The sequence below is a fragment of the Leguminivora glycinivorella genome, chromosome 15, assembly GCF_023078275.1.
Source record: "Leguminivora glycinivorella isolate SPB_JAAS2020 chromosome 15, LegGlyc_1.1, whole genome shotgun sequence".
Lineage (NCBI taxonomy): Eukaryota > Metazoa > Arthropoda > Insecta > Lepidoptera > Tortricidae > Leguminivora > Leguminivora glycinivorella.
In genome coordinates, this window is record NC_062985.1 from 2470519 (window position 1) to 2485488 (window position 14970).

The following is a 14970-nucleotide window of genomic DNA, read 5'->3' on the forward strand; positions in this document are numbered from 1 at the left end:
TTATAGACCAGACCTATAGCGGCTCTATAAAATGGCGATATAAACGTTTACATCACTTCCTAATAACACCTTTTAGCGGTATAAGCTTATAGAGCTAAAAGGTGTTACTGGAGGCTTTTATACGACAGGCGGTCACGCCGAAAACCTTTATACGACATCTATAGTAGCTTTTGGCGTCGAAAACCAAAATTATAGCACTAAAATGTTACTTGGGCAGGAACACCTTCAATTTAAGGCCTACAGGTCGATGTTATTGATATTAATAGGCTTAAATGGTATAATATTTGCAACTTCTTTTCCTGCTTGCCGTGATCACAGGTGACCATTAATACACTCGGCTTCCTTACATAGCACCTCCACTCTGTCTTCACTTGGAAACAAAATCCATCACATGGAATCGCTCCGGTTGCTACACTTTTCAAATATCTATAGTAGAGATGGGCCGAATACGGACTTTGCCGAATACGAATATTCGGCCGAACATTCGGTTAATCTGTTACCGAACCGAACATTCGGCCGAATATTCGGTTGCGCCATATTTTAAATCCTAGCTTAGAGTTAATAACTTTTCGAATTTTCGATGATTGGTAATAGGCATATTTATCTTACTACGGCTCAAAATTTTCTTGCATAAGAAAATTTTTGTTTTGTTTTCTTAAGCTACGTTATTTTTACTTTTTTACAAAATTATTGTATTTATATTTCAACGCAATTTTAACTCCCTTTGGTAGTTCCTTAGAATGCTGAAATAGGATGTCAGTATCCGATGAATTACGAAACAACTTACGCTATTTTGTTTACTTTGTTTATTCGGTAAATATTCGGCAATCTAACCGAACTATTCGGCCGAATACGAACATTGACAATATTTACCGAATATTCGGCCCATCTCTAATCTATAGGTAGTCTAAGATATATTATACCTGTAAGAAATATAATATATTAAGTATGTTTAAAACTTTTGGAATTGTAGGAGTCCGTAATATAGCTATACAAAAAGAATGTATTAAAAAGTGGCAACATCGTCATGTAACCTCTTTCTTATCATAATATATGTGCGAGAAAATGAGACAACACGTATGATAGAAAAAGTATAAACCCTCACAGGCTCATACGTGATTTTATTAGTGAGAATAAATAATTGATAATATTTGTTTTCTAGTAAAATTATTCAATATGTCGCTTTTTGCTGTGCTGCGTTCTGGAACAGATCCCTATACCCATATCTTACTCTTTCAAAGACCCCCAATGAAACTAATTGGTTACCCCTGCTGTAAAACTTCAACAAACATCAAGTAAATCTTGTCACTAATAACCACAAAATTAAAATTTTGAAAAAACCCCCGACCGCGACATAGTGGACCGATTTTCATGAAACATGGCTAAGAACACTCCCGACTAACTCGGCTTTCAAACAAAAAAAACTAAATCGAAATCAGTTCATCCGTTCGGAAGCTACGATGCCACAGACAGACACACACACAGACAGACAGACAAACAGACAGACAGACAGACAGACAGTCAAACAGACAGACAGACAGACAGACAGACAGACAGACAGACAGACAGACAGACAGACAGACAGACACGTCAAATTTATAACACCCCGTCGTTTTAGCGTCGGGGGTTAAAAAGACGGCAAATTTTATATTTCTCGTCCCATAGATAATTTGAATTTCGCGCCTTTTTTTGAGACATTTTATATTCTGTAATTTTTATGTGGTAACCGGTAGTCGTCTTATAAACAAGGAAAGTGGTCTGTGACCATGACTTAGTCTAGTTCTTTGACCAAGGTTATTATAACCGATCTAGACATTTCAGCACGGGAAGCATGGTCGCGCGATAGACGATAAAATAGCAGGCCGTCCCTATCGCATGATATTTTATCGTCTATCGCGCGACTATGCTTCCCGTGCAGGTCATCTAGTTATTACATCATTTTAGTTATAGGTACATATATATTTCCGGACATATGAGGCCTGCCTAATGACAAAAAAAAAACTTCTGACTTCCAAAAGGTCACAGATTCAAGTCTTGTCGGAGCAGTGCAGTTTTCCATTTTTCCTTTTTTTAAAAAGTTGCAGTACCGCTCGCAGACGGTTTCGCTGATGGATAAAAAGGTAAGGTTAAATAAGGTAACTCGCTACATTCAATATTATAAGTTTACAAGAACAAAGCATAGGTAAAATCGATTGATAGTTTTTTAGGGTTCCGTAGTCAACTAGGAACCCTTATAGTTTCGCCATGTTTGTCTGTCCGTCCGTCCGTCCGCGGATAATCTCAGTAACCGTTAGCACTAGAAAGCTGAAATTTGGTACCAATATGTATATGAATCACGTCGACAAAGTGCAAAAATAAAAAATGGAAAAAAATGTTTTATTAGGGTACCCCCCCTACATGTAAAGTGGGGGCTGAATTTTTTTTTTCATTCCAACCTTAACGTATGATACATTGTTGGATAGGTATTTAAAAATGAATAAGGGTTTGCTAAGATCGTTTTTTGGTAATATTTATATTTTCGGAAATAATCGCTCCTAAAGGAAAAAAAGTGCGTCCCCCCCTCTAACTTTTGAACCATATGATTAAAAAATATGAAAAAATCACAAAAGTAGAACTTTATAAAGACTTTCTAGGAAAATTGTTTTAAACTTGATAGGTTCAGTAGTTTTTGAGAAAAATACGGAAAACTACGGAACCCTACACTGAGCGTGGCCCGACACGCTCTTGGCCGGTTTTTTTATACCTGTCTCTGATGTTGTCTAGTTCTCTGTGCTGTGTAGTCAAAAAAACATGTATAATTTCCATGTCATCCATAAATGTTTCATTTTAAGAGACGCTTGGCATTGACACTGATTTTTATAACTTGTTTGTTTCCGTGATACATGTTAAAACAGCAACATATGTGCTAATCAAGCTAATGAATAAGGTTTACAGATGGAAATATAAATTGAATTTCATTATACAGCGTGTATTATTGATACTACCACATATTCCTAAAGTGGTAAGGTAGTTCGAGACGAATAGAATATGTAGGACCATTAGGAAAGTTGGATTGCAAGACTTAAGGATTGCAAGATTTCTTTCTACTAACGTCGCAAGTTAACATTGAATATCGTATAAAATGTCATCATATAATTTTATATCGACCGATTTTCTTAGTGATCCTAAGTATCAAAATGAAATTTGATATTTTGCTAATTTAATAATACGTTACGCATACCTTACCTTCTTCGCTGCAATGCTGACATACATTTTTTTTTAAATCTACAATCAATGTTTATTCCCGGATTTTTGAGATAAGTATAGCATCATTACATTCGATTACGCCGCAATACTACAGCACTAAGCTACTAGTCTGACTTCAAACAGTACTTTGTGATTTATTTTAATTTAATACACTATACTAAAAATGCATGCAAAAATGGCGGTCGTGAAACTATAACAAAACCTACAAAAAAAGCTAATGATACGGATTTTAACTATGTTACACTCACTTTTTGTCACTAAACTATGTCATTTAACCACTACATTGATATTCGTAACACATATTTTACGTTTGAGTTTATCCGCATTTATAAGTTAAAAACACTTACTAAATTATATCACATAAAAACTGTCTGTAAAAAATCGACAACACATTAAAAATCTGCGCAAAATGCCTATGGACATATCTTTAGTTCTACATTATACTTATGCTCCTACACACAGTTACAGTTACAGTGCGAGACTTGTACCCCATTTAACTATGGCCACTGATGTATTGTCCCGAATTAGTTCCTCAATCACACGATAGTATTCGAAAATCATTTCACTTTACGATCAATAATTTTCAAAGTTCTTTCTTTAAAGTGATTTGGCTAATCACTCTTAAAAATCAATAGTCGTCGTCTTCTTAAGCTGTGGAATTTCTTTCAGTAGAACTTCCAAAAGTTTTGCTCCTCTTTCACCTATATTTCTCTAATAACGATAATATTTGAGGAAACAAGGTCTCCGGCAGATCATTACCCCAAACAAAATCTAAATGGTTCCACCTTTTTTGCCTCATCAAATGATACTCCACAATATTCGGAAGAAGGAAGCGTAAATATTCCACGTCTCGAACTCTGGACAAGTTGTCATTTTTCCCGACTATAAGAGCTGTTTTCATAATAACCTGCCGAAGATTATAATCAGGAGGCACTATGAATCCATAACGTTTCTTATTCTCTTCAGGACCATAGTCAAAAAGGGCGAAGCGTTTGCTTAGAGCTACTTGATCATAATGTAGCAAACTTTTCCTTGAACCTGCAGCGGGATAATGTCCTAAAATAGTCGGAAAAAACTTCGGCTCGATACCTTTAGGATCATAACCTGCGCCTTGCAATATAACTCCTTTAAAACACAACTCGTAACCGATGTCTTCCTTATTGCAGATCAGTTGCAAGATATTTTTCTCGATTCCCTTCTCAGAGATCAATTCTTCGATTTTCAAGGAAAGTAATACTTGATTTAACAAAGGACCCAATTCAGTTACTGCAGACACGGGAGATATTAAATTGCTTAGGAAAGCTACAGGAGCTAGTGCTATGAAGAGTTTAAATTTGTTATTGTATTCAGGCTTTTGCGATGCTAATACAAAATGATCCGTCGTTCCTTCTGAGTGTCCGATGCTTTGTAAACTCTGTTCTCCCGTTGCGTTTAAAATAAAGTCAGTTATAGCAGCAAGATCATGTACTCCATGTTCATGGAATGAATAGTTCCAGAACGCCGGGTCTGTATCTGGATTAAGTTTGATATGTCGCCTGCCGTATTTATTTCCTCTAGTATTTCCTGCCCAAACATCGTAACCGTTATTCGCTAACGTGATTGCTAAAGATTTTTTTCCTCTTAAAATAAAAGTGTCTGCTGTATCATGTATGCCGTGTAACAGTAAAACCGGTGGTTTCCTCGTTCCTGGTATATGAAACAGTGTCAGAATATAACCGTCTTCAGTTACAACACTATATTCTTCAGCTTTATGTCCATATTTTTCACTAAGTCCAGTAAAGTTAAGAAGTGCGTCTTCAGGCAAAGATCTTGGTATGAATAGTGCGTTAGATACAACACTGTTCACTGCGATCACTATTAACATAACACGTAGCGTCATGTTTAACCGTCTGTGAAATATATTATTTTAAGCATAATTATTAAGTTGATTCGTGCTACATCCGACGTGATACAGAACATAATGAAACTGGTTTTACTTCCCTATTCTTATTTATATGTCTTGCTATGATTCCGTATGGAAGCCTTGATAAAGTCCGACTTCCCATTCAAATTATCCATTGTCTCGCTTTACAGAAGAAATCAATAATAAAGTGATGTATTTACAGACGACAGGTTGTTTGTAATAATTAGCACCTTGAGATTAATATAAAGGATGACTGGTCAAGTCCGACAATATAATTTAATTCTTAGTACCTAAGTATTGTGTTCAAGTGTAATTTATGTTTTTTTCAATTAGCATTAAATAAATATCAGTTTATAACAAAAAAACGGATTGCAAGGTTACGATTTGATGGTATGAAAATATAATTATTATATTTATGCTTAGATAGGAAACATCTAGGGTAAAATACAAAGTAAACAAACCATGGCATTTGCAGTTTTTTAGACGCAAAAAACATTATGCCACTAATATTTCCGTTCATTAGTGTCATATTTTTATTTATTTATTAACGTATTATTTACTAGGAAGATAACTTCTACATAGTTTCTTGTTCATTTAAATTGTAAAAATATTTATATCGGTACGCCGGTTATATTTTATTACATTGCTAATACGTTTTCTGGTAAAAATGTCTTATAGTCTTAAGTTCGGCTTTTATGCAACATTTACTGCGTAGGCCTGCCTAATGAACTTTATATAATGACTTTATTTTGACGACCGGTCTGGCGCAGTCCGTAATGAATCCCGGGTTCGAATCCCGGTAAGGGCATTTATTAGTGTGATGAGCACAGATATTTGTTCCTGAGTCATGGATGTTTTCTATGTATATAAGTATTTATATATTATATATATCGTTGTCTGAGTACCCACAGCACAAGCCTTCTTGAGCTTACCGTGGGCCTCAGTCAATCTGTGTAAGAATGTCCTATAATATTTATTTATTTATTTATATAAAAAAATAAATGATGTAATGCTGTTTTTTATATTAAGTAAATTATAAACATTAGGTATCTTCCTGTCATTGTAAATACATGTTCCCACGCTTCTGTTAAATATTGTTTTACAGCAAGTATACGGTACGAAGCCAAGCGCACAAACGATAACGATATTATCGTTATCAATCTTCCTTATTGGAGCGACAGAGTCAGACTGCGTTTCTGTCGGCGTCTAGGGTCAATTGGCAGATCCTATAGGACATAGATGGGATAGTAGGATAGCAGTGGCTATAGCCAATAACGCCATCCTTGACGCTTCTTATCGTTTCGTAATTTCCTCTTTCTATTGATCATCCGTACCTATTTGTGCGACAGCACTAAATGATCGTTCGCCGGTCACCATCAAGTCGTCAACGAACGTGCTTTTGGGGAAGTTCTACGAAAAACGTGTATCGAAAAACGTTTTTTCTACTCCCGAACTGTTATTCATTATTTACAGGGTCGTGCATAGATCTTTAAAACCCTACATAAAAGTCCATTCCCCAAAGCCAGCGTCCGCCGGCTTTCCGCGCATGCGCGCAGTATCGAAAAAACTGAAAACGCATTGTTTGGCTCTGTAACCATGGCAACGTATTTTTATAACGATATACTGCGCGCGTGCGCGGGAAGGCTTTGGACAGCTGAGCTGATAGTGCAAACCTTTGCGTCAAAATACAGGAAACAGTGTGGATTTCACGAAAGTTATTCAAGAAAACTATTAAAAACTAAGTGCATGGTCGTAGAAAAAGTATTGTATGCAACGGTGTTCAACTGAGTCAAAAAATACTCGTGGCGTCTTAATAACAATTTTCGGCTTCGCCTCAAATTGTTACCCACGCCTTTTTTGACCTCCTTTAAACGCCTGTTGCATAAAATACTATTACACTGCTATAGTGCTGTGATCCTTTATTTTCGCGGCAGTTAGGAATCAAACGGACATACGTTGACTATTTGCAGAAGTGATACAACATTTACCGGTCGCCGTGGTAAGATCATTGGTAAAACCTAGGACTTCCCGGTAAAACTTAGGTTTTACCTTACTTCGGACTTTTATAGTGACACATGCACGTAAAAAGTATGGTACCTACTTTTAAACTGCTTTATTTACATTGCCACTAACTTACCTAACAATTCAATTCACACAATCACCCATCCAGTTTAAAATACTCGCCTTGTTTGACCTCTATTAAACATCGGTTGCATCTCTTACTCGGTTATTCTTTTCAGTTCACATGGTGTTCTTTTTTCCCACAAGAGTTCGCAAAGTGGTATATTTCTTGACTTGCCCGGACAAACCTTCAAAGGGCCATATTATGTACTGAAAATCAGCGTAGGTACAATGCACGTGTACACACATAATTCGTAGCTCGTGTCGATTTCCTTCACTACCTTTGGTCGTGTAACTCCAGCACTCGTTTTATACTTTTTCGCATTTGTATCGTAATGTACTATTTCACGTAAGTATTTTGTCTTTAATTTTCACGTAGGAATGTGCGAAACTGGGAAATAAAATTCTTAATACCTAAAACGGAACTACTTTTATACTTGTAGATGATACTTCCCTGCGACTTTCACCTTTAGCCGAAAATTACTGACAGTCGACGAACTCGATCCGCAAGGCCAACCAGAACCATACCAGGAAGAACGCATTCAAAACAAAGTACCAAATTAATAAAATGCTACGAGAATATTATGGAAAAATATTTAACCAACATATGTACGGAAAAACACGTAATATTAAAACGATGAGATGCGCACGAATAGGAATACTAACTACTAATTTAATTTGAATATTATCATAAAACTAGAATGAAATAAACATGTCGCATTGTACTCATTAAGTTTTTACCACGGATTATAATTTGAAACTTGGTATACCTGGTATACGTGGTAAAAATGTAATGCGTTTGGTGTCTACTAAGACAAATATTATTATATATTACTAGCTTTTTCCCGCGGCTTCGCTCGAGTCAGAAAGAGACAAAAAGTAGCCTATGTTCCTCTCCATCCCTTCAACTATCTCCACTTAAAAAATGACGTCAATTCGTCGCTCCGTTTTGCCGTGAAAGACGGACAAACAGACACACACTTTCCCATTTATAATATTAGTATGGATAACCTGCCGGCGTAGCAGAATGGCAATCATCAAACGCCGATAGAAATGAAGTCTGGCTCTGTCGCGGCAATACGCAAGAGCGATACAGATAGATAGCTACCGACCGTTTGACCGTTTTGGCGACCGGTCTGGCGTAGTTGGTAGTGACGGTAGTGACCCTGCCTGCTAAGCCGCGGTCCCGGGTTCGAATCCCGGAAAGGGCATTTATTTGTGTGATGAACACAGATATTTGTTCCTGAGTCATGGATGTTCTCTATGTATATAAAGTATTTATTTATATTATACAGTATGTAAACCAACGAAAACCATTTACTGAAGCCTGTTAATATTTAAGTTACACAGAGCAACTTTTACAATGGGACCAACACCCAAAACGCGAAATAAAAATTTACTCTCCCATAGGAAATACATACTATAAAATAAAACTACCTACGAAACTGTCAGAAGATATTTTCGTGATTTCGGGGTTGATCCCATAGTAAAAGTTTCTCAGTATCACCTGGACATTTACGGGTTACAGTAAATGGTTTTCGTTAGTTTACATACTGTATATATCGTTGTCTGAGTACCCACAACACAAGCCTTCTTGAGCTTACCGTGGGCCTCAGTCTATCTGTGTAAGAATGTCCTATAATATTTTTTTATTTATATTTAGCTACGAAACAGATATTATCGTGAGCATTTGTGCATTTGGCTACGTACCCTGATCTGATGATAGAATGAGTTTGAGCCGCCGCATTTCAAAACGGTCTTGTTTTTGATAACGGCTGGCCGTAATGTTGTGGTGCGGGAAGTTGGGCGTACAATTAAACACAGTGAATGCGGAATAATGACTAAGGTTTTATTTAATAAACACCTAATTTATAGTAGTACAAATAGCAAGGTTGCATTATTACTTACTTATGAACTAACTCCTTACATCTCCCACGGAAAAGTAAAAAAAAAGAAGAAGATAACAATACTTCTTTTTTTTTAGGGTTCCGTAGTCAACTAGGAACCCTTATAGTTTCGCCATGTCTGTCTGTCCGTCCGTCCGTCCGTCCGTCCGTCCGTCCGTCCGTCCGTCCGTCCGTCCGTCCGTCCGTCCGTCCGTCCGTCCGTCCGTCCGTCCGTCCGCGGATAATCTCAGTAACCGTAAGCACTAGAAAGCTGAAATTTGGTACCAATATGTATATCAATCACGCCAACAAATTGCAAAAATAAAAAATGGAAAAAAATGTTTTATTAGGGTACCCCCCCTACATGTAAAGTGGGGGCTGATATTTTTTTTCATTCCAACCCCAACGTGTGATATATTGTTGGATAGGTATTTAAAAATGAATAAGGGTTTACTAAGATCGTTTTTTGATAATATTAATATTTTCAGAAATAATCGCTGATAAAGGAAAAAAAAAGTGCGTCCCCCCCCCTCTAACTTTTGAACCATATGTTTAAAAAATATGAAAAAAATCACAAAAGTAGAACTTTATAAAGAATTTCTAGGAAAATTGTTTTGAACTTGATAGGTTCAGTAGGTTTTGAGAAAAATACGAAAAACTACGGAACCCTACACTGAGCGTGGCCCGACACGCTCTTGGCCGGTTTTTTTATATTGGAGTAAAATAAAACTTAGTTCTATTTTTATGTACTAACAATGGTTTTCCATTAATTTCTATTTCTACATTAGGTGAAAGATCTCTCAATACTTTATATGGGCCCATGTATATACTTTCTATCTTATTACCTACTTCATTTTTTACTAAAATTAAATCATCGGGCTTATATGTACATTACAGGTTTCTTGTTACTGTCATATTTTTCTTTCCTTTTAATTTTAGATTTTATCAAGTTATTTCTAGCCTCCTTTTGAGATACTTGAAGTCTATATTTTAATTCTTTGGAGTAACTTTCATGATTATATAAAGGTTCTACAATATCACCTGTTAAATTACTAGGAAGTGAACATTTTCTACCGTATACAAGTTCAAATGGGGTATATTGAGTTTCAGTGTGGACAGTGGTATTAAAAGAAAAACTCCAATAAGGCAGCCAAGTCCTCCACGTTTGTGGATGCTGCTCCGATTGTATGCGTAAGAAAGCAGCCAGGTGCTTGTGTGTGTTTTCCAGCGCTCCAATGCTCTGATGGTGGTAGGCTGTAGAGTTTAGTTGGGTTATATTTAAAAGTTTACTTACCTCTTTGAAAGTAGCTGACAGGAACTCTGTGCCTTTGTCGGTTGCAATTCGTTTCGGAATACCATATCTAAGAATAAAATTGTTAACAAACACTCGAGCGACTTCCTCACTTTTCTTTGAAACCAATGGTTTATGATCCGTCCTAATTATGAACTTACGCCCATATAAATAAGGTCTGAAATGCTTAATGCTCCACAATATTCCTAGCAATTCCTTTTCCACAGTAGGGTAGCGTTTTTCGGCTTTATTTAAGGTTCTACTGGCAAATGCTACTGGCCTATTGTCAAAATTACTTAAAGTAGAACCAAGCGCGTACCCTGACGCATCAGTTTGGAGAATAAACGTATTTTTCTCTGAAAAATCTGGGTATTGTAAGACGGGCGCGGTTGTTATAGCTTGTTTTAAGTTTTCAAAAGATTTTTGACAGTTAACATCCCAATTAAATTCTACATTTTTGCCAGATAAATGATTTAATGGCAAAGCTATTTGTGCAAAATTACGGATAAACTTACGATAATAATTAGCGAATGCTACAAATCTTTTCACTTGGTCAGAGTTCGTTGGCGTTGGATAATTTTTAATTGCACTTATCTTTTCTGGATCAGGTAATATACCGTCAGATGACACTACGTGTCCTAAGTATAATATTTCTTTCTTCAAGAAATTGCACTTACTCGGATTTAGCTTAAGGTTGACTTTTCGTAGTCTTTTAAAGACATCCATTAAATTTAAATTATGGTTATCTAGATTTTTCCCAAAAACTATCAAGTCGTCTAAATAAATTAAGCATTTGTCATAGGTTAAGCCCGACATAGCTATATTCATCATTCTAGAAAAAGAATTGGGGGATGTTTTTAACCCTTGGGGCATGCGAGTCATGCGGTACTGACCTGAATTGAAAGCTGTATAGTTTCGGCTATTTTCGTCTAAGTTACACTGATAATATCCGTTTGCTAAATCTAAATGTGTGAAATATACGCAACCAGATAAAGAGTCAATGGTTGTCTATTGTTTGCCCGACAGTCATTTAACATAATATTCGTTTGCCCGAATCTAACTTGCCTGAATTTCATTTGCCCGAATGATTTGTTTACCATAAAAATCATATGACATACTCGTTGTTTATCCGAATATTACCTTCCATAATCATACAATGCCATACTATTTGTTAGCCATATTATTAAGTGCAATAATATGGTTTCATAGAATATTCAAACGCCATAAGCAATTATTGCCATATTAATTGTTGCCCATATTATTACTTAACCTAACCTACTTTCTGATAGCAGTTTCATTTTCCAGGGGTCACAGTTCTAACCTAACCTAACCTACTTTTCCAGCAGTTTCATTCTCCAGGGGGTCACAGTTCTAACCTAACCTAACCTACTTTCTGATAGCAGTTTCATTTTCCAGGGGTCGCAGTTCTAACCTAACCTACTGTCTGATAGTATTTTCATTTTCCGGGGGGTCACAGTTCTAACCTAACCTAACCTACTTTTCAAGCAGTTTCCTTTTCCAGAGGTTCACAGTTCTAACCTAACCTAACCTACTTTCTGATAGCAGTTTCATTTTCCAGGGAGTCACAGTTCTAACCTAACCTAACCTACTTTCTGATAGCAGTTTCATTCTCTAGTCCTTCTAGTACCTATTATAGTAGTTTTCGATTCTGCCAAAGCACATTATGGAAATTGACTTTTCTGGACGCTAATTTGTATGACAAATGATGGTATGGAATGTGATAATTACGGATTTCGATGATTCTGACAAATGACATTATGGAAACTGACTTTATGGGAAACAAAGTTTCTGGCACTAGATTAATATAGTAAACAATGATTATGGCATAAGATGTTATGAGAAACAATATTATGATTGTTGAATAGGATGGCAAATAAAATTATGGCAAATGAAATTCTGGCAAATGGGGGTATCCCAGAGTCAATAATTTCAGTAATATTAGGAAGTGGAAATTTATCATCTTGAATGCAATTATTTAGTTTACGGTAATCAATAACGATACGCCATTTTTTCTCACCATTTTTGTCTTTCTTTTTAGGAACTAATAGAAGTGGGCTAGACCACTCACTTGAGCACTTCTCTATTATACCTTCCTTGAGCATATTGTCTAACTGGGTATTTATAATTGACTTCTGGGCATGAGGCAACCTGTAGGGCTTTGTATATATAGGGCTAATATTGTCTTTCAATGTTATTGAGTGATTGTAAATATCTGTTGTTGTTAACTTATCCCCGGGCAAATAAAAAATATCGGAAAATTTTGCACATAAGTTTTCTATGGAGATTTGCTCTTCTTTATTAAGATTTTGTAAATTTAAATGAGAAAACAATTCCTTTACGCGATCTACATTTTTTGAGTCACAATTGTCAAAACAGCAAATATCATAATCACTCGCTTTATGTATAACTAGTCGTATTTCATCTAATTTAATCTCCTTTTCTGTTGTGTTTAGAATTTTTACAGGTAATTTTCCATTAAAAGGCCTAACAATTGAACTTGCCAAAAATATACCGTCCTGTAGTTCTGATGAACATATTACGCAATCTTCCTGTAAGTCAGTCGTAAGAAAATGTAATGATTCAGTCCTGGGGGGGAGAATGAAATGTGTTTGAACATCTTGCAAAGGTATGCGTACTATATCATTATTACTTGGTACTACTAATCTCAATTCCATTCTCTGTAGATCTAAGTTAGACTGATATTTTTTAAGAAAATCATAGCCTATAATTCCGTCCCATTTGATAGGTAAATCTTGAAAAATATAAAACTTATGTTGAAATATGTAGTCACGTTCACACAATTCAATGTAAGCATATCCGATTGCTTGTTTTGTTCCACCGATTCCATTAATAATTAAGTCGTCTTTATAAATCGGTATATCTAATTTCAAAGCCGTCGCTAATTTCAAAGCACATAATGATGCGCCAGTGTCACATAACCATATTGGAATTTTATTTTTCACTTTAAAATAAATTGTGCAAGTATTTTCACATGCAAATATAAATTCCTTATTCACGAAAAAACTGATTCGGCTCAATATTTTTATGAGTTTCGTTCACAAAAATGCGTTCGTTGCGATATCCATTGTTTCCATGAAAAGTGTTTGACTTACCTCGGTTCCCCTATATGTTTCGGCCTCGATGACCGCCTTGGAAAGTTGGAACTGGTAGCCTCCTCTGCCAGCTCCTCTGCCTCTGTTGTATCCTCCTGATGTTTGGGCTGGGTGGTGTTGAGTCCAAGCACCTGAGGGACTGTACTGCGTCCTCGCACCAGTAGTAGGGTAGTGCAGTTGTCCTCTGTAAGAAGAGCCTCGCCCTCGACTGTAGCCTCTACTGAAATAAGTATTTTTACGTTGATTATTGAAGGCGTATACTTCACCTGTCGTATTATTTGAGTGCGTCTCCTCATCCTTCGCACCCTGTATAGCATCCTTTAAAGACGCGTAGTCACGAGCCGCAATAATAGTACTCACTCGACGATTGCGCAATCCGTCGGCAAATCGTTTTATTGCCTGCTTTTCATTTAATCCTTTTAATATATTAAATGATTTTGAGTCTCCGTCTGATTGCGCGATCGTGAGATCGACAAACATTTTTGACAATTTTTGACCAAAGTCGTCAATCGAAAGATCTCCTTGTCTCAGCGTCTGTAATTTATTTTGAATAGCAGTGGCTGATTTCTTAGGCAACAATAGCTTTTTCATGTCGGCCACTAAAGCTTGAACAGTAGTGTAGGACGAGCTTAATTTCAATTTTGCTACCTGCGTAAGCCTATTTTTTAAGACAAAATTTATAAGCTGTAGCTTTCCGTCACTTTTTAAAGTAGAATCGTAGTACTCAATGGAGTCTATTAATTGATTTATGGCAACTTCATCATCTGTCATTGATGGTATTAATGATAGCGCTATTTTCAAACTAAACTCGTCCATTTTTAATTTTTCCTTAGATATAGCTTTTGAACTTGTATAGGTTTTCTGACAAAAATCCTCTATTTGTTTATACAAATTTCTAATATGCTCGCAAAAAGTTTCAATATCTAATAACCTTTGTCCCGTTATTAATTTGTCATTTATTTCCTTCTTTATTACTTCACAAAGCTTTAAATGCTTCCTCTAGCTTTAAGTTAAGGACTTCGGATGTCCGTCTATCATAACTAAGTTTAACTAGATAATCTTTTATGCTTTTCAATTCGTTAAATATTTCTTGTAAGTCACTTGACATGTCAGAATAGCATATGCAGTTATCTTACAATAGGTACTTATTTAAACCCTAAAATTAAAGAAAATGGAGTTCTATGTATAATAAACGTAACATTACGCACTTTTACCTTAGTTCCGATTTTATATGCACGCACTAAATTTCACTGCACTTTTCCGAATACGCGCACTTTACCGTACACGCTGTGGTCGCTGGGGTGACCTGGGGCACTCGTCGTCCTGATGCTGGATGTACCGGGTCACTCGTTTGCTGTATCCGCTGTGTAGGAGACACCTCGAGCTGGT

General features: G+C 36.2%; 1 protein-coding gene across 1 annotated transcript; it reads right to left on the bottom strand.

Moving 5' to 3' along the window:
- Window positions 1-3374: 3374 nt before the first annotated feature.
- Window positions 3375-5195, bottom strand: LOC125233937 (lipase 1-like). Its single transcript, XM_048140112.1, has one exon. It carries the CDS (start codon window positions 5123-5125, stop codon window positions 3944-3946), a length of 1182 nt encoding a protein of 393 aa, XP_047996069.1. The 5' UTR covers window positions 5126-5195; the 3' UTR covers window positions 3375-3943.
- Between the last annotated feature and the right edge of the window lie 9775 nt (window positions 5196-14970).